The sequence below is a fragment of the Serpula lacrymans genome (assembly GCF_000218685.1).
Source record: "Serpula lacrymans var. lacrymans S7.9 unplaced genomic scaffold SERLAscaffold_1, whole genome shotgun sequence".
NCBI lineage: Eukaryota > Fungi > Basidiomycota > Agaricomycetes > Boletales > Serpulaceae > Serpula > Serpula lacrymans.
The window spans coordinates 2,812,976-2,839,778 of NW_006763290.1; the positions used below are offsets into that span (position 1 = coordinate 2,812,976).

The following is a 26,803-nucleotide window of genomic DNA, read 5'->3' on the forward strand; positions in this document are numbered from 1 at the left end:
TTTTCTTAGTACCCAATTCACTACACAACTTTAGAGAGTAGATTGGAATAACCCACAGGACCTTTTGGTTGCTTCTTGGGTCTGAATATCTGTATGGTGCATTTGCGTTGATACTGTGGGTATCCCGGAGGTGTTACTCGAGTATTCATTCCTTGTTTGGTTTCTCTACTCTTTGTGCAAGTGTTGATCTTTTAATATGTTAGGCAAACAGGACAGTACCTGGCTTTGGATAGGGAATAAATGAAAACTGCACAATAGAGCAGTAGCATTCTATGACCACTCATGACCAATACAGAATTATGAGTCTAATATTGCAATTACAGAACAAGAAACAATAATTGCTTTTTGTTAGTGTTATTTCTTGTCCTTTTCCAGTGTAATGAGCTGAAATGTTCAAATATTCCATCTTGCAGGTGCACCACCATTGTCAATCCCACAATCACACTTCTTGTTAACTAAATGCAATGCCTAACTGTTGGATATTCCAGCCACTAACACGAGATGTGAGTGGTTGTAGCTCAATATATATAAATGTTTCTCACAGATAAACTATAGATGTCTGAAATAAAGCTCAAATGCTGGTTTTATGCAATGATGCATAGTAAACCCTGTCTTGCCAAGATCACCACCTGTACCACAAGTTTGGCCCAACACCCCAATAGATACCTCTATGCCAAATAAATGCTTGGAATGCAACTACACAACCTTATATCCACCATTGTGTGGTTCATGTTCACGAAGGCTGCCATCTACATTGATTCACTATATTTTACAAATGGCACTGTTATCTCCCAATGAATATGTTGGTATTACATTTGAACCAAGGTGCAAAGTCCGTTGGGGATCTTCTAGTCATGAGGATCGGAGCAAAGGGTAATTTAGTTGTTAACATAAGGGAGTGAATTATAGTCATATCAGACATCAGTGCAGTTGCAACAACCAAAGTTTGTATACTCTGGTGCACATCAAAGACAAGCAAGGAGGGTGAATGAAGGAGAGGATAATCTCCCTCAGGTAGGACTGAGTTTGTTATGGGTAAATAACAGGAGGACTCGCTGAGGAGTCTCCTTGATCTATTGGGGTATTTATACTACTACAGACTATTTGTACATGTGTACTATACAGTTGATGAAGGCAGTGGCTGATGATGTCATAGGGCACAGCCCGTGTGACCAGCTCCACTGTGTGAGACTTGTAGCTAAAAATAAAAGAAAGCAGTGCAGCACAAGAAAGTGGAGTTTGAACAAAATGGAAAGTGCTGCATGGCATAGTGTGTGAAAACTACAAAAGAAAGTTAAAGTGGAGAATGAAATTTAAAGGTCCAAAAGTTGTGTATCTTAATAGTGATCAATAGAAACATCAAGGGCAGAGGGCAGTTGCCAGTTGTCTTAGTCTTTCATAAGGCAATTGGCTGTTCTTTTCAGGTTCACCAGACTCGTGGGACAGTAGATCAAGTATAATCAATTACAGTACAAATATTTTTGTAGACTATTATCTAAAGACTACTCCCATTGTCATAGTAACCTTTGTAATCACTCCTAAATGATAATGTCTCTGAAGTTATTGTTAAAACAACCTTACTTCTGCTGCTACTACTGTTTTCCTCTAACAGTGACACTGAGCTAAGCTCTCCTATGTGTTTGGCACAAATACACACTGTGGAAGGAACTTTTTGCAAATAAAATCCTATTCTCCCATCTTCAATAACAACAGGAACAAAGGAGAGACTTCAAACTTGGGATGATGCCATAATGAGAGCTCTTACACAGCAAGCATAACCAACTTTTGTCACACCCAAAATCAATGAAAAAGTCTGAAAGTAGTTAAAATGTTCAATTGCATTTTGGACCTACAAGACTTTATCAGAATAGTGTATTTTTGTTAACATATTTCTACATATTCACACAAAAATATAGTATTTATAGGAATATGTCAACAAAAAGACATCATTTTGTAGGTCCAAAATGCAATCAAATATTTTAGCTACTTTCAGACTTTTCCATCAATTATGAGTATGACAAAAGTTGGTTATGCTTGCTGGGTTACATCAAAATGAGTCCTTTGGTGGATAAAGTGTTTAGTCACCAAAGGGCTGCAACGTGGAGGAATAAGATGTGCAGATAACAATAGTGACTGGGACAATGATCTGGAATTGCATTAGTTTTGGTGATTCTGCACCTAATAGTGCCATTTATATTTTTACCTATTTCCATTCATTTAATACTAATTGTGTTCTCTATTATTTTGCCTCTGTGGCTCATTTGTTTACCTTTGTTAAAAAAAATTTAGACAGTACTGTATACTCCTATGCATCCTATTCTCTAGTTACTCACATTGGACTCTAGTCTCTGATAGCTCTTATTAAGTGGCTAGACATTTCTCTTAAGGTTTGTTCTTAATAAATTTGTCAAATACATTAGAATGCATTTTTGTAAGTAGAGCTGGCTTATTATGGCAATAGCCTTATGTGATTCCAGATGGCTCAAGATCTGGGGATTGATGTGGCACTCTTAGTATGGTGCTCTAATGCACAATAGTGGTTCTGCACTATTGTACCACATATCACCCTATCCAGAAGTATATACTGCAAAACAACTACAGTACAATACCTCATAGTGCATAGCATCATAGTGCATCAGACCTCATAATGCATGATCAGACCTGGAAACCACATCTGTCCCTGCCAAATTATGCATAAAATCTCTTATTCCATAATGCATACTAATTTGGGGAGTTATTATGTACTACCATATTAGGAAAACTGGGGGGGTATCAGTATAACTACACATGGCTAGCTTGCCCCAAGCCATATAACGGTGCTCCAAAACCCCCAATCCCATTGAACAGTCAGCACCACCCAAGAAATCTGCCATCACGCTGCAGAAGCACTCTCATCACAATCCTACACTCAGTGATTGGCTGGTTATTGTTGCCTATCACAATAAACACCAGCCTATCTCCCAAGAACATGTTGTCAAACACTTCACAAATAAAGAAGATGGTGCCCTAATTTTCACTCAATTAGCCTTATCTTGTCACTTGTCTCAGAAAGGCTGTGAGGAGGATAAAAGACAGCTGAACTCAAATCCAACTGCATTGTCAGTCAAACAGATCCATGTGGTGACTCACCCTGATGTTGATGGGGCCTTTTTCAAATGGGTCAGGCATATAGAAGAAAAGGGGGAGCATGTTAGTGGTCCAATGCTGATTGCAAAGCGCAGGAATTTGAGAATGTGTTAGAGGTGCCAAAGGATGAGAGATAAACTTTGATGAGTTGGGCCTATTTGGCTTGTAAAGAATTTAAACTTGAAGCAGAGTTAAGAAAGCTAACTCCCCACAAGTGCCCCTCCTGATCATGAAATTGCATCAAAACAGATGTCAGGAAAAAAATCCCGAAAATTTTGCATCACTGTGGGATTCATGTGCAATGCAAAGGGAATGGAAAAATGGCCAATTTTCAACATTGGCAAGTCAAAGCAGCCCTGCTATTTTGGAAAGAAATTGCCAGCAGAGCATGGGTTCTGGTACCGTAACAATAAAATAGCATGCATGACCTCTGAAATCTTTGAGGAGTAAGTTTCATATTACTTGAACGAGGCCAAAAATGACTGATCTGTTAAAAGGTGGATAAAATATTATGACAAAGTTTTCAGAGATCAAAAGTAGAAGGTCTGTCTATGGCTGGATAATTTTTCCGGGCATGCAATTGCATACAAGCCAACCAACATCTGCCTTGAGATGTTTGAACCTGACATGACCTCATTTGTTCAACCACTTGACGCTGGCATTATCCGCTGCTTCAAGGCCCATTACAAATGCATGTTCTGTCTTCGCACAATTGAACTTGATGAGGCGGGTAAAGATGACATCTACAAGATTAATCTACTCAAAGTAATGTTTATGGCACAGGAAGCATGGGCCAGTATCAGTGCTGATACCATTAAAAATTGTTGGGAGCACGCTTTTGCAATGTTGTGTGTATTTTATTTTTCTCAGATATTTTCCCCCTGCTAAACACGATTAAGACAAGTGACATTGCAGGAAAGGACTTGGATGATCTGACCTGTGATCCTGCAGCATGGTTAATTATTCTCAAGTTCACAAATAGCACCATCAGCTCATTACCAGAGATCAAAAACCTCCTTCATGCCCATCTTGGGGCCTGCTTCAATTTCTCCCAGTGGAAACTGGCCATTGACACAGTCATGGCAGCTGTTACAGCTGCCAATGAGTTGCAGCAGAAGGCACTGATTCCCAGTGAAAACAGAACATTTCCCGCTGTCCCCATGTCACACCTGTTGCACCCTGAACTCAGTCAGGTTGTGTCTGAGTTAATGCAAATAGTGGTGCTGAGTTTGGTATGGAGGAATTAACTGAGAAGTGGAGATGAAGTGCAGAGAAAGGACAGGTGTTGTGTAAACAAGCAGTAATGCTGATGTTTGCTCCATTCTGTTGTGTGGTTTTAGACAAGGGGATATGGATGGTGAAAAAATTTGTGCTGTTGGTTAGACAGCGGAAAGGGACAAGGAGTATCAAGTAGGATACATGTTCCTGTGCATTGAAGGATGTGGTGGAGGGGATGATAAGTTTTCCCAGTCTGCAAGAAAAGAGGGTGAGGAAAAAAAAAGAGGAGGGGAGTAAATTTTGCAACCTGCAACAAGACCAAAAGGTGACAATGGCAACTGCGCAGACAGCAACATCAAAGGTATCATTGAGGTTCAAGCCATATTGCAGAGTAGAGAGGGCCTCTGAGGTCAATGGTGGCTACTTGGCACATTTGGAGCTGATGGGGACTCGAGTTGCCTCAAGAGGAGGCTTGTAGAGTATGAACACCCTCCTAATGGGATGGAGGAGTTGTGGGTGAGGATTTGAGTGGAGTAGGAGAAGATAGCAGTTGCAGAGTGTTGCAACTTAATTGAAGCATGCCTAGGAGGATTCAGGCAGTGCTCAAGGCAAAAGGAGGCTATACCAAGTACTGATATTCTCTAGATATCTCTTTTGATACCAAATGCGAAAAATCTGTTGCAATGATATCGCTGTTTTGAAATTGACATATCTCCACAGCCACTGGGCTAAATCATATGACCCAGGAATAATTTCGTAGCCAAGACCAAGTACTTTTGTCAACCCCACAAAAGCTAAGCAAAATTTCCACACCTGTTGCATTTAGGCCCAACATTGCAACAGTTTTTAGAGTCACTGTATCTTGCAACAGTATATGGACCCCAGTAGATCAAGAAGACTCCTCAGCAAGTCCTCCTATTGTTAATGTGAGCAGGCAGTGTCTGTGAATATTCAAGTAAACTCTGGCTGCCTTAGTAAAGCTGAGGAAGTCAGATGTGTGGTCCAATATTTCTACACTATGTGGCTGTGCATATTATTAAGCAAGAAGCTGGAAATATTACCGAGTCTATGTAAGTGATTGTTGTAACTCAAACACTCCTCTTCAATCATATCATAGTCCTATTATGTTGACAAATATCTTATGTTTGACTCTAGGTAGGGTTTTAGTTAATAGATCAGCTATCATCTCATCTGTGGGACAGAATAATAGAGTGACTTGATCATTCTCTACAGCCTCTCAAATTAAATGGTAACAAATATGTGTGTGCTTTGTTTGAGGGTGGAGTTTGTTGTTCTTTGATAGTGCTATGGCACTTTGTGGTTTCACCTGTGGGTTATCAATTTTTGCCTATGAGGCTTTGCAGCCAGAAGATGCCTTTAATAGCATGAGTGGCTACTATGTACTCAGCTTCAGTACTCAAAAGAGCAGTTATGGACTGTTTCTTTTGTGCCCCAGACAATTTGGAGACCTGCATAAAATAATACATATCCAGAAATGGAGTGACAGTGTCCCTGCAAAGTGTGATCTGCATTAATATATTAACAGGATGGGTTTTTCACCCTTGATTGACTTCAGAGTCAATTCACAAGTTCCCTTGAGATACCGGATGACTCATTTTACTTATTCCCAGTGAAGTTTACCCGGATTCTGGTTGAACTGAGCCAGGATGTTCATAGTGAAGGCTATATCTGAGTGTGATCCAAGTGCTATCCATGTGAGGCATCCTACAGCCCCTTAGTATGGGACGTTGCACATTTCATCATATTGTTTAGGCATGGCTAGTGATTGGTCATTTCCAAGCATCATCCCAGGTTCTAATAATGTGGTTACTGGTTTTGCATCAGTGAGTCCAAAATGTTTGACCATAGCATCAATATATGCTGTTTGCAATATTGAGGTGATGCTGGATTCCCGTTTGTAGTCTATCTTAAGTCCTAGTAGCCATTTAATCTCACCCAAATCAGATAATCTGTTGACACTAAAAGCACAGTGTTGTTGCCTGTGTGGTGGCAATAAAATATTGCATGCTCAACAGCTGATTTTGTGAAGCCAATTTCTAGGAGGGTTTTTAATAGTGTCTGATTGTAACAACCAAAGTTTGAATACTCTGGCGCAGACCACAACAAGCAAAGAGGGTTGATGGAGGAGTAGATAAACCCTTTAGAGTAGGACCAAGTTAGTTGTGAGTAAACAACAGAAGAAGTTACTGAGGAGTCTCCTTGATCTATTGGGGTATTTATACAACTACAGACTATTTGTACATGTATACTGTACAGTTGATGAAAGTATAACTAAAAATAAAAGGAAGCTATGTAGTGTGAGAAAGTGAAAGTATAAGTGGAATTTGAAATAAAAGGAAAGTGCCACATGTCACAAATGTCTGAAAATCATAATGAAAGTTAAAGTAGAGAAAGAAAGTTGTAAGTCTGAAAACTGTGTGAATTGGTTGGTGAGTTGTTCTTCTGTTAGTTTTGGTAATTCTGCACCTTAGTGCTTTCTACTTATTTTCATTCCTTTCCCTATTTATTCCTATATCATTTAGTATTGGTTGTGTTCTCTATTATTTTGCCTCTGTGGCTCCTTTGTTGGACTCTAGTTTCTAGTCCCTAATTGCTCTCAGCTAGTGGCTGTTACAATTGACGTACCAGTACCTACTTACGCTTCACTTTTTGCACTTTTACTTTTATTTTTCCAAGTCACATGACCAGTCATGTAACCATTTACTTTACTTTACATTTTCGACTTTTTATAGTCACATGACCAAGTCATGTGACACAACACCTGACCAATGCCTAGACTCATCATGTGACTGGTCACATGCTAAACATCGGACTTTAAACTATATTTACAACTGTACAGTACCTCATGTATTTTACATGGGGAAGGACTCAGCGAGTCCTTCTGTTGTCTACCAACAATTAACTTGTTCCTACCAAATGGGTAACCACTCCCACCTCTTCCTCTTCTTTTGAGTGTTGTTTTCATTGTGCTCCAGTGCCTTAAGACTGTGTCTTGTTGGTGTTGTCACAGTGGCTAGATACTTCCCTTAATCTTTGTTCTTAATAGGTTATGAGCCCTAAACTCTAGCCATCTTCCTGACCTCACATCTCAACATCCAAGTGTCCTACTGCTTATCTATTTAAACTCTTGTCTTCTGGGACTCTGATTAACCCATCTATTATCTCAGATTACTGGTCTTATCTCTTGCATCTCTTCCAACAACTGCTTGTTGTCTGTTACCGCTATTTTGGACACCTTTTTGGTCTTATTTTTGCCATATCTCACCCAATCCTTATTTAATTGTCCTCAAACTTTTACCATTGTGTTCCACGGCCCTAATAGCCCTAGGAGACATATCAGGGCAATTGGATTTGAGCTGGATCTGCCTGTGTGCCCTTATCATCATTTGATCCCCTATCAGGCCTTTATTGCATATCTCCACTTCCTGTGCTTCACTTCCTGTGATATTTGAGCCAGTATATTTCTGGTGCCCATACCTCTGATTTGGTGCCAATCCATTCATCCCATCTGTCTCTGCTTCATTTTCAAATTTTTGCCCTATTTTTCACTTTTTGGCATATCTGGTGTGTGCATAAAGCTCCAATCTTCTCTGCTCTGTCCATTATCAGATAAAACAAGCCTATAGACTGTGAAGCTTGCCTGCATTGCCTCAGTTTGTTATTGCCTAGAGCCTCTCTCAGTCTGTGGTGTTTTGGGAGCTTAAGTTACTTTGTTGATGTAACCAACAAGAGTTAGTTACTCTGGCGCACAACTAGAACCAAATAGAGATGATGATGAGAGAGTGGTTATCCTTTAGACTTCAACAAGTTAGTTGTGAGGATACAACAGGAGGACTCGCTGAGGAGTCTCCTTGATCTATTGGGGTATATATACTACTACAGGTTTGTTTGTATATATGTACTATACAGTTAATGGAGGCAGTTGCTGATGATGTCTAAGGGTGTAGCCCGTGAGAGACTTGTATCTAAGATAGAAAGAAAAGCAGTGCAGCACGAGAAAGTAGAGTTTGAACAAATGGGAAAGTGCCACATGGCACAGAGTGTGTGAAAACTACAGTAAAAGGTTAAAGAGGAGAATGAAATTTAAAGGTCCAAAAATGTGTTATCGTAACACTACCCCCCCCCCCCCCCACAAGGCTCGACTTCCAGGCTCGACCAGATATCGGAGGTGGTAGTTAGATTTTTGGGCATATGTTGAAAAAGGGAATTAAAAAGTTTAGAATCCATGCCTCTAAGCTTCCTAGGAGCTGAGGGATTCTTAGAATAAAATTTGCAAACAGCGTTGCGGGAATTGTCCAGATGGGCTTCTGGTTCCCACATTCTGTCCTCGTCTCCATAGCCCTTCCAAAGGACTAGGAATTCTAATTTTCCATGCTTCAAGCGTGCATCCACCACTCGTGTTTGACTTCAAATTCTCCTTCACCTTTCTGGGTGACTACAACCAGTCCGGGCCGGTCTACGTGTTGTCCCGGCAGCGGTCCTTTGTAGGGTTTTACCCGGCTAATGTTGACCGTGGGTACTACCCTCATTTTGTTTGGGAGTTCTAGCTCAAGTATGTTGGGTTTGACTTCCTTAATCTAGTAAGGCCCAATCCACTTTTCGGTCAGTTTTCTAGACTGCCAATCTTTTAATTTTAAGTGGTCGCTATCTAACCAGACCAGGTTGCCGACCTTGTAGTCAGGGGCCTTAGAGCGTCTACGCTCTGCCCTGTCTTTTATCTGCTCTGCAGTTTTGAATAGCGCCTTGCACGTTTTGTCTAAAACAGATTTCATGTCCTTGACCACGTTCTCAGCAGTCTTGTTCTTGCTTTTGCCAGGTTCTACACCCATTCTGGGGAGGTATGATCTTGTCACCTCAAATAGATATCCGGAGGTATTGCTTCAATTCCTGATTGAGCCTCTCTGTTTGTCCATCAGTCTGTGGATGGAACACCGTTGATAATTTGGGTTTGATGCCCAGCATCCGGCATAATTCTTTTGTAAACTCGCTAGCAAATTGTGGTCCCCTATCGGAGATAACCATTTCCCGTAATCCATGGATAGACCATACAAAATCCTTAAATAAGTCTGCTGTACCGGCGGCGGTAATAGTTTTATTGGTGGGAAGAAATACTACTTCTTTGGAGAAGCAATCTACTACCACCATTACTGAATCATACCCGTTTGACTCAGGCAGATCTGTCATAAAATCAATCGATATATCTTGCCAGGGACCAGCTGGTATCGGACTTGGCATAAGTTTCCTGGCCGGTGGTTGATGTGAGTTTTTAGCCATGGCACATCTTAGACAGAATTTTACGTATTCCTTACGTCTTTGACCATGCCAGGCCACATGTAGTTTCTGGAGATCAACTCCATTGTTCATTGCGGGTGCCCAGCCACTGGAGTGTTGTGATGTCTATCTATTGCCTTGATCCTTGCAGACTCAGGCACATAGATTTTTGTCTTTAAAACGGAAGAGCCCGGCTTCCCATAAATAATTTTCATTGCTGTCAAGGCGCGCCTTCTCTTCTGAGGAGATGTCTTTCTTGAAGACTTCCAGAAGATCAGAATCCTGCCCAATTCTAACATTGGCTACCCTTGATTTGTCTATCAGGGTCACACCTTTGTTATCATCTTCTATGCCGTTGGCATGATCCTCTTTTCTGGACAAAGTGTCCGCTTTCCCCATCAAAGTTCCCGGTTTATGAATTAATTTATAATTAAACCTGGACAAGTACACTGCGTAGCGAGCCTGTCTTTGGTTCAAGTCTCAGGCCGTCATAAAATACTCCAGATTTTTATGATTGGTCCAAATTTCAAATTGGTGCCTAGCACCTTCTAAGTAGTGCCGCCAGTGCTCTAAAGCTCTAATGATGGCCAGCATCTCTTTATCGTAAATTTGATAGTTGCGCTCTGTGAGCAACAAACTATGTAATAAATAGGCACAAGGCCTCCAAAGATTGTCAGCGCATTTAATTGATAAAAAAGCTCCAGTAGCAAAATCAGAAGAGTTGGTTTCTAGCCGGAACTCTTTGTCTAATTCTGGAAATGCTAATACGGGCTGTTGTAAATGCCTGCTTAAGCTTATCAAAAGCTTCTTGTTCTTTGGCACCCCAGTGCCAAAAAATGTCTTTTTTTGTGAGATTGTTCAACGGTCTTGTTATTTTTGCAAAGTTTTCAATAAATATTCGGTAGAAACTGCCTAAGCCAAGGAAGGCCCTAACTCCTTTGACAAGAGTAGGTTCTGGCCAATCCAATATAGCTTGAACTTTCCCAGGATCCATCCTGATTCCGTTCTGGCCAATTATTATACCGAGGGAGTCTACTTCCTTCACTTTAAAATTACATCTTTCGGGTTTGACGAATAGGTCCCATTCCTGTAAGCGTTGAAGGACTTCTTGCACGATCCTGTCATGCTCAGCCTCATTGTCCGACTTCGTAAATATTAATAAATTGTCAATGTAAATGACAACACAATTCTCCATATCTGCAAAGATCTCGTTCATCATGCTCTGGAAGGTTGCCAGTGAATTGGTCAACCCAAAGAACATAACGAGGGGCTCAAAGGATCCTCGGTGGCACGTGAACGCAGCCTTCCAAGCATCTTTTTCTCTGATTCATACATTATTGTACCCCCATCGGAGATCCATCTTTGTTAAGATCTTGGCACTAGCCAATTTGTCTATTAGCTGACTAATCAAAGGCAGCGGATACACATTTTTAACCGTGTACTCATTCAAGTAACAATAGTCCATAATCATACGCTTCTTACCATCCTTTTTAGGAATGAAGAACACTGGGGATGTCATAGGGCTCTTGGAAGGTCTGATGTAACCCTTCCTAAGCTGTTTGTCTATGAAACTAGAAACCTCATCTCTTTCTGGAGCAAAAAGTGGTATCATGAGTCCTTTTCTCGGTTTGAAGGTGTCCTTCAAATCTATAGCATGGTTCCAAGGCTTAGCCTCTGGGAAGTGCTCTGACTTATGTTTTGAAAAGACTTTGCAGAAGTCATGGTACCCGGGAGGTACCAGCCTCTTAATCTCTTTCTCAGGTTTTACCTTGTCATTGTCATTATCGATCTTTTCTAAAGATCTGAGCTCATAAACGTGGCCAGTGTTTATCTTTTCAAGATGCTCAGTTTGACGGACGTGACTTGGCTTACCCAAGTTCTTACACTCCTGAGGACAACGTGACAATGTGACAACCCCTGTCTGCCAGTCAATCTCAGGATTGTGTTTAAATAGCCAGGTCCAGCCTAAGATTAAATTAATATTCCCTAGTTGGGTAGCTTCGGCAGTGACTCATTCTCTGTGTCCTTGGTACTCGACGACAAAAGAACATTTATGCGTAATACAGCCACCCACGTTAAGTGTACCGTCAATGTTATAGACGGGAATAGATACATCTAATTTTACAAGGGGGAGTCCAACTTGCTCCGCCCAGACCTGATCTATGAAGATGCTGTTTGTGCCTGAATTAAGCAGTGCGCTAGTTGGGTGTACTATGCCTTGGGCAAGGTTTTCCATGCCAACGTCTAAACAGATCTCCTTTTGGAATAAATATGTGTGCATCAACACACACCTTGGGATTTTGGGAAAGGGTGGCTCCGAAAAAGAAGAAGTATCGAATGAAACATGTTTTTCTATTTTATTTTTACCAAAATTAAGCACCCTATTGTTTGTCTCACCAGGGCCACGCTCCAGGGGAGACCCTGGTACAGTAATGGTATTGTAAGTATTTCTAGCATCAACTCTTTCATCATCTTGACCCTCTGAATTAGCGCTCAAAGCAGCTATATTGTCAGGTGGGTCCAAGACGAATCCACAGTCACAGCTTTGTATATAAATACATACTTCAGATAACAAATTGAGAAGTCTATTTACAAATTGGGGAGCCATCCCCTTCTTTCCATCAGGAAAAATGGGGGTAGCTATATATAGCTCTATAGCACTATAAGTACTTATAAAGCTATTATAGTGGTCAAACCTGTTATAGAACCTCTGCCATCTATAAAGTCTTATATAGCTCTATAAATGCTCTTATAGATGTTGGAAATTGTTGTGTGGCTGATTGAAAAAAATTAACACAGACAGGATCTGAACTCTCAATCTGCTAGTCAGCTCTTGGGTGACTAAGCAACCTATAGCTACACATCACATTTATCCACTACATCATGAGAGCTTATAAAATGTATCATACAGGTGTTATATATTGACCTTTCATGGACTTAGATTTATTTTTTTACTCATTGTCACTACTTATATTTGGATAAATCATTATTCTTATTTTGTGAGTATCAGGGATACAAACTACTATTTCACTAATATAGGCTACATAATTGATTAATACTGGATGATTTATTAGCCCTTTTAAGCACCTTGAACTATATTATAACTATGACCTTTACAGCTATAGGAGCTATGTAGGCTGCTATAGGCTATAAGAGCACTTATAGTATCTTGCCTATAATAATATACTTGACTCTAAACACTTTTGGCCTCTTTCTATTATTGAACAAGTTTATTAGATTAATCCAGAGTTTGAAGGAATTATAGATATTTCTCCCCTTGGTTAAACTTTTGCCTACTACTGAGCTATGATTACACTGATAGTACTATAGTTTCTATGAATGTATTTATATATATAGGTGGTGGCTATATAGCGCTATATAGCAAAAGGGTTTTTCCTGATGATTATGCATGTTGTCAACCTTTTTGGGTGTGCTGGGTGATTGTTTAGAGCTGTAGTTTGCACCTGGTTCTAGTGGTGTGGAAACTGGTTTTGCATCATTCAGCCCGAAGTATTCAACCATTGTGTCAATGTACGCCTTCTGGGATATGGACAGTGCATGTGATTCTCGTTTGTATTCGATGCTGGATCCTAATAACAATTTTATGCTTTGTAGATCGGACACTTCATATTGTTTGGCTAGTTGTTCTTTGAGCAATTTAATGGTTTGTTTGTTATTTGCTGTTACAACAGTGTCATCAGTTAATACTGAGAATACGGCTGATTTGTTTGGTTTGTGGTAGTCAAACACTGTGTGATCAACCATTGATCTCATGAATCCTATGTTACAGAGTGTTTTGTACCATTTGTGACCGGCTTGTTTTAACCTGTATAGGCTTTTTCTCAGCTTGCAAACTTTGTTCTTGTCTTCTGGTTTTAGATATCCTGGTGGTGGTTTTATGTATACGTTCTCTTTCAATTCTGCATTGAGATAAGCATTTTTGACGTCCACTTGATGTATGTGCCATCCTTGACTTGCGGTGTTGGCTAGTACAGTTTTTACGGAAAGTAGTTTTGCAACAGCTGCAAATATTTCATTGAAGTCAATGTCTTTATGTTGTGCATAGCTCTTTGCCACCAGTTTCGCTGTCATGCACCAAAGTTGATTGGTAGCATGGACAGGTGTCAATAACAAAGTGAATATTCAAAAAGACTCGCCTTTGCGCCACACAGGCACAGTGTCGCATGGAATAGTAATTAATATTGCCTTTTTCAATCTTGTGGCTGATCAGCACCACCTCTATTAGGAAATCTAGTCGCGCTCACCTTTGCTTTCCATTCAGTACTTTCCGTGTTTTGGCATTTCGGCAAATTTCCGTGTTGCCACTGGCTACACATTGCATTGCGCCCTTGCCTTCATCGTTTCCCTTACTCCCCTTCCTTTGCCTAGCCCCACCATGGGCCCCTTCCTCTCCTTTTTATTCTCACCTGACGGTCGTTTCTGGATCCCCATTCTAATCCACCTCTTTGTCACCTCCAGCCTCCTCCTCCTCATCTTCTTTGCTCCCCCACCATTTCTGATGTCACCACTTCCTATCTGCTTCCGTCACCGATCTGTTGACTACCATGTGCCACTGCTGATATCAGCAAAGCCCCGGTGGCCGGTCCAAATAGGGCAACAAGTCCATCTTCATGATGTTGATCTGCCATCATATACTATCAAAACATCAGTCGCTCGTCTTGCCTGGTTGGAGTGTGGGTGGGTAGTTTTTGAGCTGGAGAAGGTTCATCCCTTTGCGTTTCCCATGTTCATTGCTGTCCCATTCACTTGGGTACACTTATCTTTTATCCATTGTATTTGCTACAGCTACACCTATCACACGCTGCCTGGGACTCACTTGTTCCAAATTGGAACTACTCCTCTCCCTCCCTCGTTTGTCCAGGTGGTCCAACACAACCAGTCCATTGGTAAGGCCATAGAACCGTCGGATTTGGACTAGGTGGTGGACTGGTGGCTCCAGTTTTTTTTTTTTCAGCAGAACATTCATTTGCAGTGCAATTATTTTGATTTTTGAATCATTTTTATGGACACATATTTTTTAGAATGCCTGACTGACAATAAAGGAACTGTGTTGATACTAATAGTGTTTTGCCTTGCCCTTTTTTTACTGCATCTTCCCATGACATCATGACTTTCCTGCTCTCTTTTTGCTATTGGACTTTACTTTATGGCTGTACAAACCAGTGACATTACTCACAGCATTCATTGTTCTATCCCTTTCTTTTCCTTTTTTTGACAATCTTATCCTGTACTACCTATGCAGGATTTGTCAGCGTACATTCCTTCCTTCATGTCCTTTCTCATTCTTTTTGCACAGCTATACTGTGCATAGCCTACTTTTCTTTTACTATATAAACCCCTATATTCTACCTTGTAAAAAAAACAAAAAAAACAAGAAATCCAATCCAGACTTCTTCTCTAAATCTCAAGTTCACTGCTCTGCTACTTGTTATTCAGTGTGGTCACAACACTTCCCACTGTTACTACTATTGACTGCTGTCATTGTCACTCGTCACTTTTGAAAGTGATTATCATTTTTTTTGGTTAGAGTCCTTCTGAGCACTACAGTTTGTGCATCAGGAGCCTGCTATCACTGGGAACCTTGTTAGCTTGTCATTCTCAAATCTACCTTGTGCTAAGATTAGCAAGGTAGTGCTCATCCTATATTCATCTCAAAAAGCCCCTATCTTCTATAGTACAACTATCCCTCCTCCTCAAAACCCACACCCATACATCTCTGGGTTTTACTTTGAAGGATCGTCATACATACCACCCCACGAACAACCAGAGCACCCACTGTTCTAGGAGGCAAAACCCATAAACAAGTTCCGTGGAATCTGGGAGGATTGTGTGTTAGTTTGTTTTGTGTGTGGTTTTCTAACAACAGTTCTCATCATCGACATTGCCTTATATCACGTGATATTGCTATTTTTGCTGTGCTTGGTTCTGAGGATGAAGTGTGATTTGATTATGTTAGTGTTAAGTGGCGGCTCTACTATGTTCCAGGTGTGTAATTGCTCTATGGCTGTTATCTCGTTGCTTATTGTTTGGCACCATTTCTTAGTGTTTTGTCCTTTTAGGGCTTGTGCAATGGTTGGCGAGTTAACATCATATGATGCAAGTGCTTGATGGATGATGAGAGCAAACTCTTTATCTTTGTTATCATAACACAATGGGATCCGCACCCGTGTACAGTGATTTTGGACCTTCTGGGCATGCAACCAATCAGTATGCTTTCCAAGTACGCCTTGGTAGCTTAGTTGGTAAAAAGCACCAGACCATGAAAGCTGAAGTCCCAGGTTCAAGCCCTGGCCAATGCATGTTTTCTCATACTATAAACAAATGTCATAATTTGTCATTTGTTGTGAGTGTTTTGTGTTGCCTCATCTGCATCTCTATTTATCCATGCAGTTGTTGCTCTTTCACCATGGTTTAGAGCAGCATAGTAACCAGGAGGAGGTTGTGTATGTTGGAGACATTTGTTGGGTGGATTGCTTGGTTCTGCAGGTTCAGTGGGTTCTGGTTGATTTGATGAGGTTGGTTCATTTGGTGAGTCATTTGTGTCATTTTATATTTTTTGTGTTCAGCATTGACATGGTTGTTAGTCATATTCTCCCTTTCAAGCATAGTAATGCTGGGTAAGTCTTCTTTGTCAGGTTTGAGTTGGACTTCATGTTCAACACCCTTTGCTGTGTTTGCTGAAGCCTACAAATGTAGCTTCCTGGGCCTTCGCTTCAAATTTTGGTGCATTTTCTGTTTTTATAAAAGTTATGCATCCAAATCTGTGAACATTTGATAGATTGGGTTTCTTTTTATTCACCACTTCATATGGCATTTTTTCAAGTAGGGCTTTAGTTGGAGGTCTGTTTTTCAACCATGTAGCATGACTTATCACTTCTGCCCATTGTTTTAGGTAGATTTCCTTTAATCAATATGGCACAGGGGTGTTCGACAATTGTGCGGTTCAGTAATTTGGCTATCCCATATTGTTTGGGTGTGTTGTGAACTGTCCGTTCATGATTGATTCCAAGTTTATCTAGGTAATTCTCAAATTCTTTGCCTACAAATTCTCCACCACCATCTAATCTGAATCGTTTTATTTTGCAGCTGTCATATTGTGTATTCAGGAATTTCACAAATTTTTGAAATGCAGGTAATGCTTCATCTTTTACATTCATGAAGTAGACTGTAGATCCTCATGAAAAGTCATCTGTAAATAATATATAGTATTGTTTTTGTCCCATTGTTTCTATTTGTGCAGGTCCCCAAACATCTGAATGGATGTGTTTGCCATATATTTTTGCTTTGGTATATGTATTTTTTGGGACTGGTAGTCTGGACATTTTTGCTTTGACGCATGATTCACAGAATTCCTGTTCACTTGATTTGTCCAGGGATATTACATCTACTATTCCTTTGGATACGAGCATCTTTGTGATTGGGTAAGCCATGCAGCCCATGCATTTATGTAGGTATGTCAGTGACATTTCTCTTGTCTTTGTGGCTGCATTTGCTGCTTGCTCTTTTGCAGTTATGCTGTATAAGCCACCTGACATAGGTACTTTGGCTATGATGGTACCTTGAGATGTTGTAATGGTGTATGATCTCTTGGTCATTAGCAACAATATTCTGGCCTTATCAATCTGGCTTGTGGCAATGAGTAATTGACTCATGTTCGGTACATATTGCTACAATTGACATACCAGCACCTACTTATGCTTCACTTTTTGTACTTCTACTTTTCATTTTCCAAGTCACATGACTGATCATTAACCATTAACTTTACTTTACGATTTCGGACTTTTCATAGTCACATGACCAATTATGTGACACATCACCTGACCAGTGTCTAGACTCATCATGTGACCAGTCACATGCTAGACATCGGACTTTGAACTTCATTTACAACTGTATAGTACCTCATGTATTTTAGTATATATACTGGAGCAATACATGGGGAGGGACTCAGCAAGTCCTCTTCTAGTGTATACCAACATTAGTATGACAATCTCCCTCCTTTGATAGGTTGTACACTTCCTTTTCCTCCACTGAGTTGTTGTTGTTGTTATTGTGCTCCAGTACCCCAAGACTGTGTCTTGTTGGTGCTGTCACACATATAGGGTGTCTTTTAGCATGACCTTGGTTTGCTTATTGTAACAACCAAGAGTTTGTATACTCTGGCGCACAACTCAGACAAGCAGTAGTGAAGTGAGTGAGAGTGGTTACCCCTTATGATAGGACCAAGTTAGTTGTGGGTAAAAAACAGGAGGACTTGCTAAGGAGTCTCCTTGATCTATTGGGGTATATATACTACTACAGGTTGTTTGTACACATGTACTATACAGTTTGATGAAGGCAGTGGCTGATGATGTCATGGGGCACAGCCCGTGTGACCAGCTCCACTGCGTGGGATACTTGTAGCTAAAAATAAAGAAAGGCAGCACAGCAGAAAAAGGTGGAGTTTGAACAAAATGGAAAGTGCCGCATGGCACAGTGTGTGAAAACCACAGAAGAAAGTTAAAGAGGAGAATGAAATTTAAAGGTCCGGAAATTGTGTATCGTAACACTTATGGCCGTTTGGTAGTGCTATTTGGACATCTCATTTGCCTGTTGCTTCAATGTTATGTCTGTCTGCTATGCTGATGGATCAAGGTGTGATAGTAGTGAATGTCTTGAATTTAGACTTGTCAGGACAGAAGTGTGATATAGCACCAGAGTTGATGACAACGTCACTGTGGTCTTTCTCTGTTGAGGCATTAGGTGTTATTTTGAATGATGAGAAGGCATATTTTTGTTCATCAGGTGGGTATTGAGCTGTGTTTGCTCTTTCCTTTGTCTTTTGTTGACAAGGGCATTGGCCTTCTTTTCCACCCCCTTTTCTCCAGCATTTGTCTATGGTATGTCCTTCCCTCTTGCAGTTGGGGTTGGAGCATTTTTGTTTGACCTTTGCTGTTCTAGTTTTCCTTGCTTCTTTTGGATATTTAAGGCTGACTTGTTTGATTGTTTACTGGTAGTCCAAAAATCAGCCTCTTCTTTGATGTGAGCTATTAACTCTCACAATATGAGGGGACTTTTGGATACTCGAGCAGCAGCTGTAATTGAGGAAATGATTCATCAGTAGGATATGGGGAGAGATGACATTATCATTGCACTGAAGTTTTTGTTTTTGGCAGGTGCACCCATTCTAGCCAATTCTTCTCAAAGTTTCAGCATTTGGGATATGTGACTCTTAGTGTCATCATCTTCTTTGCATTGCATGTCCTGTAGCCATTTTAGGGTGTTAATTTGTACAATCTCACTTTTGTTCTTGTGCATGTGGCATATTTCTGTCCATGCATCTGCAGCAGTTGGTAGATTTTGGATTTGGTAGTGGACACTTCCATGGATAGTTGCATATATCTGTTGCAGTATCATTGCTTCCTTTTGCAGATACATGTGCTTTAAGGGAGAGCTGTTGGAATAATTATGCAACCATGTAGGTGATGTAGGAGGCCTTTGACTAATATAGTCATGGTAGTCTGAGACTTCCAGAACATTCAATTTGATTCCATCCTCATTTAGTTTTGGTATAGTGTATATACCAGATGTGGCTGTCAGAGCAGTGGTATTTGCTGTGGTTATAACCTGTGAGCTGGAAAACTAGGCAAAAGTAATATACTGGAAAACTATTAATGAGATGTTTCTATAGTGTCTGCATAACTGTTGCTCACATGTTAACTAAAGCTAAGGCAGTTAATCATGTGATATGATGTTTCTATGTGAGTGGCGGTGTAGATTTGTAATGAAGAAAGCGGAAATCTGGTGAAGTTCTATATATGATTATTATGTTCTAACACTCCCTGTGTAAACTTTTTAGGCCACTGAGATAAGATCCAGCTCATCCTGAGAGAGACAAATATTGATGTGAAAACAGCTATCTGTAATCCTGAAGATTTGCTTAGGTTCCTGAGTATTACTTGAAGGTCCTGATAAAATAGCTTCTGGGTCCAGAGCATCAATTGCAAAATAATGGCTATAGTCAATTACATTAAGTATATCCTTTTTTATAATATCCTAGAGTAATATGACTAAGTAGAACAGCAGCAGGTGGCTTGTCTACTTGTAGAAGAGTGTTAAACAGAATATCAATTTTTACTAGTTGTCTTCTAAACTGGGTCCAAAGTCTTGCCTTATACATTCCATGGCAGCTAGGGGGTGACTTGCCAGACAAGCACGGTTCACAGACAGGATCAGGAACAGCCTTGAAATCCAGTGTAAGCCCAGTAACCAGATCTCTCTGTATCAGTCTCTTGACATCACCATGATGGTGGTGAGCCAATCTGCAATGCCAGAGCGTCAAATCAAGTGGTATAGTTGCAAATTCAACACAAGCAGCAGTAGATCCATCAAGGAATGCTGCATTGTTGTCATTGATAGCTGTAGTGAATAGGAGAGCATTGCCACACATAAAAGACATGGAATAAGACGAGATGATGATATTGAAGCCACTTTCAAGAGCTAAATACAAGACTGACAGGAGATTATTTCAAAGATCTGGCACATAGAGCACTATAAAGAATTCCACAGCCCTTGCCACTTTGCCATTGATCACAGGATTAAACACCACAAAACCAAAACCAGTTGAATAGACGACAGTGTGATCAGCCAGCTTGATTGGCACTCGATATGGGGTATAGTGGTGAACTCAATAACAATGAGGTGTCATATGAGAAGTGGTGCTTGTGTCTGTATTTCAATCAATGTTAGCATCAACTTGGAGAGGAAAGTGACGATCAGAGGGATAAATGGAATAAAGACTTGCATTTTGAGCTGATTCAGTGACCACAGTAAAGGAATTGGCATTGTTGGGCAAAAATTTGCACTGCTGAGAGTTATTCTGAGCATTGTTGGAGCTTGCCTGAGCCTTATTGCCATGCTTGTAGTGATTAAAGTACCCTCCACCACCTGTTTGTGACTAGCAATGTATCTATGGCATTTATCCTGGGTATGATCAAGTAAACCACGGAAATCACATTGAACATGAGTAGAGGTAGTGGATTGATTGCAATGATGGCAGATAGGATGGGTGCAGGTGCTATTGACAGTGGTAGATGAAGAATGCAAGGCAGAATAAACTTCAGCACAATGACAACAATTAGTCTCTTCAGCAGGAAAAGCAACCCTGAGCTGGGTCTGATTAAGGTACTTAGAAGCAGTAGAGACAAAGTGAAGTGGGCATATTCATCAGAACGTGTCCTAATCATGGCCATGCATGTCAGTTTATTGTCCAATTTGGCTAATATAAAGCAAGTAGGACAGAGATTTTGCCTTCATCAATCCTGGTCACACGAGACTGCAGGGATTTGTTTTCTTTTTTTCTGATAGAGAAGAAGTTGTTATAGGCATTGAATCTTGTCCCAGGCTTCTTAGTGATGTGCACAATAGCCAGTTTCTCCCAAATCTTGACAGGATCATGAATAATACTATCAAGATAGATACACTGCTTTTTGGTGACATTGAGGTATAATACACCATCAGCCTTTTCAGCTCCCAACTTCCATTTTTTTTGTGCTTCAGCATCACAGGGCACTTTTCAGTGCCAGAAACAAGCCTCCACAATCCCTTGGTCATCAACTAAGCTTGCATTTCACTACTCCACTGGGGGTAGTTAGTGCCAGACAAGGGATTGAGCTTGGGATCAGAGTCAGACATGATTGGTGTTGTATAAGAAGATAGAGCAAAAATAAATGATGTAGGAGATGGATATAGGTGATAGAACAGTGGCAAAGACAATGGGGAATAGTAGGAGGCGAGCAAATAAGATGGTGAGGTGGTGGAGAGGGGATATGGAGAGGGTCCAAAAGCATAAGGATAGGTCCAATTATGGTCCACAAAACATCCAAAAAGTGATCTAAGAGGATGATAGGGCTTCCTAGTGCTGCAACAGGGTTACACCTGTGTTTGTTACAATTAACATACCAGCAACCTACTTGTGCTTTACTTTTCTATATTTTTACTTTGCATTTTTCAAGTCATGTGACTGATCACATGATCATTTACTCCTCCTTTGATAGGTTGTACACTTCCTTTCCCTTCATTGAGTGTTGTTGTGTTGTGCTCCAGTGCCCCAAGATAGTATCTTGTTGGTGTTGTCACAGTGTTCCCCTTTTAATACTAAATACTACACTAATATTAACAGAGACATTGCCTTGAGACAGTGTTGGTTGACAAGGCTTATATATAAGTCAACTGTTACAATAATACATTTTTGGACCTTTAAATTTCATTCTCCTCTTTAACCTTTTACTGTAGTTTTCACACTCCGTGCCATATGGCACTTTCCCTTTTGTTCAAACTCCACTTTCTCGTGCTGCACTGCCTTTCTTTCTATTTTAGATACAAGTCTCTCACGCAGTGGAGCTGGTCACACGGGCTGCGCCCTCGGACATCATCAGCCCCTGCCTCCATCAACTGTATAGTACATATATACAAACAAACCTGTAGTAGTATATATACCCCAACAGATCAAGGAGACTCCTTACAACTAACTTGTTGAAGCCTAAAGGGTAACCACTCCCTCATCATCCTCTCTATAGCTTGTCTGAGTTGTGCGCCAGAGTAACAAACTCTTGGTTGTTACATTAGGACTTGCTCTGTTTACTCTCTTGCACATTGTGCAAACCCAGACCCCAGAGTTAAGGGGATAGTGTTATTGTTTAGGGATATCCCATATAGCAGAAGGGTGCACTCTTTGTGACGGCCCCGTAGTGCTCTGGGAGACAGGACAAACACATTTTTTTTGATACACGGCCCCCAGTGTTAAGGGGAGTACCTTGGCTCAGCAGTTGGTGTGGAACCACTGTTGATTAGTTTTAAAATACAAAAACCTCTTCTTCAAATACCTCTGACCAGGCCGGGCACTTGCGTCTGCCAGTTGGAGAAGGGTTGACAGCTTAACAAGCGGACCACCCCCTGACAACCGTTCAGACCAGGGTTTCCCACACCCACCCCCTATATACCCCCCAAATACTATAGTGTGGGTAATTGGAGATTGTGATCTGATACTCAGCTAGGAAGAGGTTAATCTGCAGTTAGCAAGCGGGGACCCCCAGTTACCTTTTTTTTACATTACCAAAGAGAACAAGTCGACATGACGTCGCAACCAGATATGAACAGTCTTCTGCACAGCATGCGTGCGCAGATTCAGGCATTGACAAGTCAGCTCGCTAAGATTCAGGCTGCCCCAGCAGCGGAACCTACAGTTGAGCGAAAGTTCAACAAGAAAGTCGAGATCATTGCTGACCCCGGTGCTTTTGAAGGAGACCGGGCTCAATTTGCCAAATGGTGGATCAAGCTCCAAATTTGGATCAAAGCAAACTGGGATGTGTTTGCTGATGATTTTGAGATAGCAACTGCCGTACTATCTTGACTAAAAGGACCTGTGGCAGGTTGATACGCCCAAGTTAGAATGCAGGAGTGCTACACTGTGAGAGTGTGGCCTACCTGGGATGATCTCAAAGTCAAGATTGAAAAATACTTCAGACCCCAAGCTGAGCATGACTGGGCACATCAGCAAATCCGTACCTTCAAACAAGGAAACATGAGGACGGACAACTTTGTTACCTGGTTCCTGGCCCTCTCCATCCAAGGGGGTCTAGGAAATGAACATGTAGTAGAGTTGTTAAGGGGCAATGTATCACCGGCCATTGCACGACAACTTTACATACAAGATATGCGGAGCAAGAACCTTGCAGCAGCTGCTGAAGAGGTTCAAAAAATTGGTAGGGCCATAGAGCTCTACACTATGCAGTTCGGTGGCGGGACCACCACCAAAAACAACTATTCCCAGAGGAGCCCTGGTTCATCAAACCAAAAACAAAATCACTCTCATGGGTTCCAACCATTTGGGTTGCAACCAGGATGGGGTGCTCCTATGGATATCAGCGCGGTCCAGGGCGGACAAAAGTGCAGATTCACCTGCTTCAGCTGTGGGCAGGAGGGGCACATGGCCCGAGATTGTACAAATGGAGCGCGGGCCGCTCACCAAAAAAATAACCAAGGACGCCAGGCGCGCCAATTAGAAGCAGAGAAACTGTACGATCGGCTCCAGACTCTAGCCAGTTGTTTGTACGACGAGATCCGAGCTTTTTTCTATGACCAACATGTCAATGAAATGAAAGCTCAGGGAAAAGAGTGATAAAATTGGATATTGACCAGACCAGGGATTGAACCTGGAACCTTCTGGATACATGCCAGCTGCTCTACCAATTGAGCTATATGGCCAAGGTTATACAATATAGGATCTTAAACATGACATGCAACCATGGATGTCTTACACAGAATAGCTGCTGCATACTGGGCTGGCTTACAAATCAGAGGTATTATCCTATGGAGTATTGGTATGTCAGAGTATATTCTAACAAAGAGTTTGGAGCTTAGGTCACTTGGGTGCCTTCACTCCTCGAAACAATGAAGTAAACCACAACAAAGTGGCCCTGCTCCGGGGTGTTGCAAGAGCAATAATGAACATCAGGAAAAACCCTTTTGCTATATAGCGCTATATAGCCACCACCTATATATATAAATACATTCATAGAAACTATAGTACTATCAGTGTAATCATAGCTCAGTAGTAGGCAAAAGTTTAACCAAGGGGAGAAATATCTATAATTCCTTCAAACTCTGGATTAATCTAATAAACTTGTTCAATAATAGAAAGAGGCCAAAAGTGTTTAGAGTCAAGTATATTATTATAGGCAAGATACTATAAGTGCTCTTATAGCCTATAGCAGCCTACATAGCTCCTATAGCTGTAAAGGTCATAGTTATAATATAGTTCAAGGTGCTTAAAAGGGCTAATAAATCATCCAGTATTAATCAATTATGTAGCCTATATTAGTGAAATAGTAGTTTGTATCCCTGATACTCACAAAATAAGAATAATGATTTATCCAAATATAAGTAGTGACAATGAGTAAAAAAATAAATCTAAGTCCATGAAAGGTCAATATATAACACCTGTATGATACATTTTATAAGCTCTCATGATGTAGTGGATAAATGTGATGTGTAGCTATAGGTTGCTTAGTCACCCAAGAGCTGACTAGCAGATTGAGAGTTCAGATCCTGTCTGTGTTAATTTTTTTCAATCAGCCACACAACAATTTCCAACATCTATAAGAGCATTTATAGAGCTATATAAGACTTTATAGATGGCAGAGGTTCTATAACAGGTTTGACCACTATAATAGCTTTATAAGTACTTATAGTGCTATAGAGCTCTATATAGCTACCCCCGTTTTTCCTGATGATGTACCCTATCAGGAAGCAACTGGATGCTTGACCTGGATATCCCTCAGCACACGACCTGATGTTGCATTTGCTACAAACACATTAGCTCAGTTCACTCAGAACCCAGGTAAAAGCCACTAGGAAGCAGTAAAAAGAATCATACACTATCTGAAAGGAACCCGTGAACTATCCCTCAAAAATGGTGATGTACATGGGACCATAACATCATACACTGATGCAGATTATGCATCCCAAACTCACTGTCACTCCCTATTCGGACACATATCATTCTTTGCTGGACTGCCAATCACCTGGGGCACCAATAAACAACCCATAATTGCACTATTGAGTATCAAAGCGGAATACATTGCAACCACTCATACACTAAAGGATATATTTTGGTTGCAGAGTATAATTGGCAAAATCAAATCTCCAATCAACAAACCAACAATCCTATATTGCAACAACCAAGGAGCAATAGCTCTGTTGAAGAATAATAAATTTCATCCCAGAACAAAACATATAGACATACACTACCATTTTATCCAAGAAGCGGTTGACAATAACAGGATCACATTATCTTACTGTCCCATAGACGATATGATTGCAGACATCTTCACCAAGGCACTCCCTAGGGTAACACACAAGAAGTTTGTCAATATAATAGGCCTATACTATAATTGAAGGGGAGTGTTAAAACAGAACAATCATACATAGAACTTCACCAGATTTCTGCTTTCTTGATTACAAATTTACACAGCCACTCACATAGAAATGTCACATCACATGGTTAACTGTCTTAGCTTTAGCAAGCCAGTTAATATGTGAGTAACAATATGCAGACACTATAGAAACATCTTATTAATAGTTCTCCAGTATATTACTTCTGTCTAGTTTGCCAGCTCACAGGAAGTGGTCCCCAAGATATTGCAATCATCATAGTGGCTTCAATATTTGTGGGCAGATGTTTCAATTATGGCTTTTGGCTGTCTTCTTGCAAGAAATGGTTTTGTGTACACTTAGGTCACATCAACAACAACACTGTTGATTTGAGGGCTGCAAAGACATAGGTGAAAAGTATGGTTATGAACAAAAAATCCACCAAGTTTTTGGTGTGTAGTGACCAAGTTGCTGGGGGAGTTATGCTATTGTGGTTTTAGATTATTACATGGTGGGTTCTTGTTTAACTTGACTAATATCTAGCTCACTCATCACACTAGTGTATGCCCATAAAGAATATTGTATTTTATATTTGTATAATTGAGATTCGGTTTATATGTAAATACATGTTGCCTGTTTGTCTATATGAACTCTTTATGAGTTCTTGATATGTTCTTTATGTTTCTTACTATTAACTATTATTATGAGCACTTGTGCAGATAGGTAAGTAGCCCAAATAAGGATAGTTTGCCTGACCATATACCTGATTTGGTTAGATCAGCATCAGGCAACAAATATTACATTTCAAATTTACTCCCACTTTATCCTTCACTTTTTCCTTTACTTATCAAACTATATTCCTTTATCTAGTGATTATCATTCACCACTATCTATTCTTGCTATTTCCCCTAGGATACTCCTTTTGGACTACAAACCTCTTGCCCTTGACCCTGGAGGTCTTTACACTATTGGCTCTTACTTACAAACCCAGCTTGGAGCTGAGCTTGGATTCACTACCTATTCAGTATATAAACACCTGTATAACAGTAGGATAGAACAAGTTGGGTCTACTCTACATTCCATCATTATTAAAGAGCAGCCAGAATATTTAATTTAGTCAATGTGAAATCACTTCAAATTGTTTGAAATTTGACGGAAAGTTTTCTAGCTCTACAAAATTTGATATTTTAACAAATATAACCGCAAAACCAAAATATCTCATTTTCTATCTTATTTT

The 26,803-nt window shown here is 40.5% G+C and overlaps 4 protein-coding genes across 4 annotated transcripts; 2 read left to right on the forward strand and 2 right to left on the reverse strand.

Moving 5' to 3' along the window:
• Positions 1-3,375: 3,375 nt before the first annotated feature.
• SERLADRAFT_404705 (uncharacterized protein) lies at positions 3,376-4,487 on the forward strand (the record flags this gene model as incomplete). The annotated part of the gene is made up of 4 exons (XM_007312428.1): positions 3,376-3,572; positions 3,910-3,974; positions 3,997-4,358; positions 4,467-4,487. 4 exons carry the CDS (start codon positions 3,376-3,378, stop codon positions 4,485-4,487), a joined length of 645 nt encoding a protein of 214 aa, XP_007312490.1.
• A 4,254-nt stretch (positions 4,488-8,741) lies between these two features.
• On the reverse strand, positions 8,742-9,194 carry SERLADRAFT_432179 (uncharacterized protein; the record flags this gene model as incomplete). The annotated part of the gene is made up of 2 exons (XM_007312429.1): positions 8,742-8,942; positions 9,036-9,194. The coding sequence occupies 2 exons, from the start codon at positions 9,192-9,194 to the stop codon at positions 8,742-8,744; spliced, it is 360 nt and encodes a 119-aa protein (XP_007312491.1).
• Positions 9,195-19,663: 10,469 nt separating this feature from the next.
• On the reverse strand, positions 19,664-20,092 carry SERLADRAFT_432182 (uncharacterized protein; the record flags this gene model as incomplete). Its single annotated transcript, XM_007312430.1, has 1 exon — positions 19,664-20,092. The coding sequence occupies one exon, from the start codon at positions 20,090-20,092 to the stop codon at positions 19,664-19,666; it is 429 nt and encodes a 142-aa protein (XP_007312492.1).
• Positions 20,093-22,765: 2,673 nt separating this feature from the next.
• Positions 22,766-23,812, forward strand: SERLADRAFT_432183 (uncharacterized protein; the record flags this gene model as incomplete). Its single annotated transcript, XM_007312431.1, has 2 exons — positions 22,766-23,032; positions 23,090-23,812. 2 exons carry the CDS (start codon positions 22,766-22,768, stop codon positions 23,810-23,812), a joined length of 990 nt encoding a protein of 329 aa, XP_007312493.1.
• Positions 23,813-26,803: the final 2,991 nt, after the last annotated feature.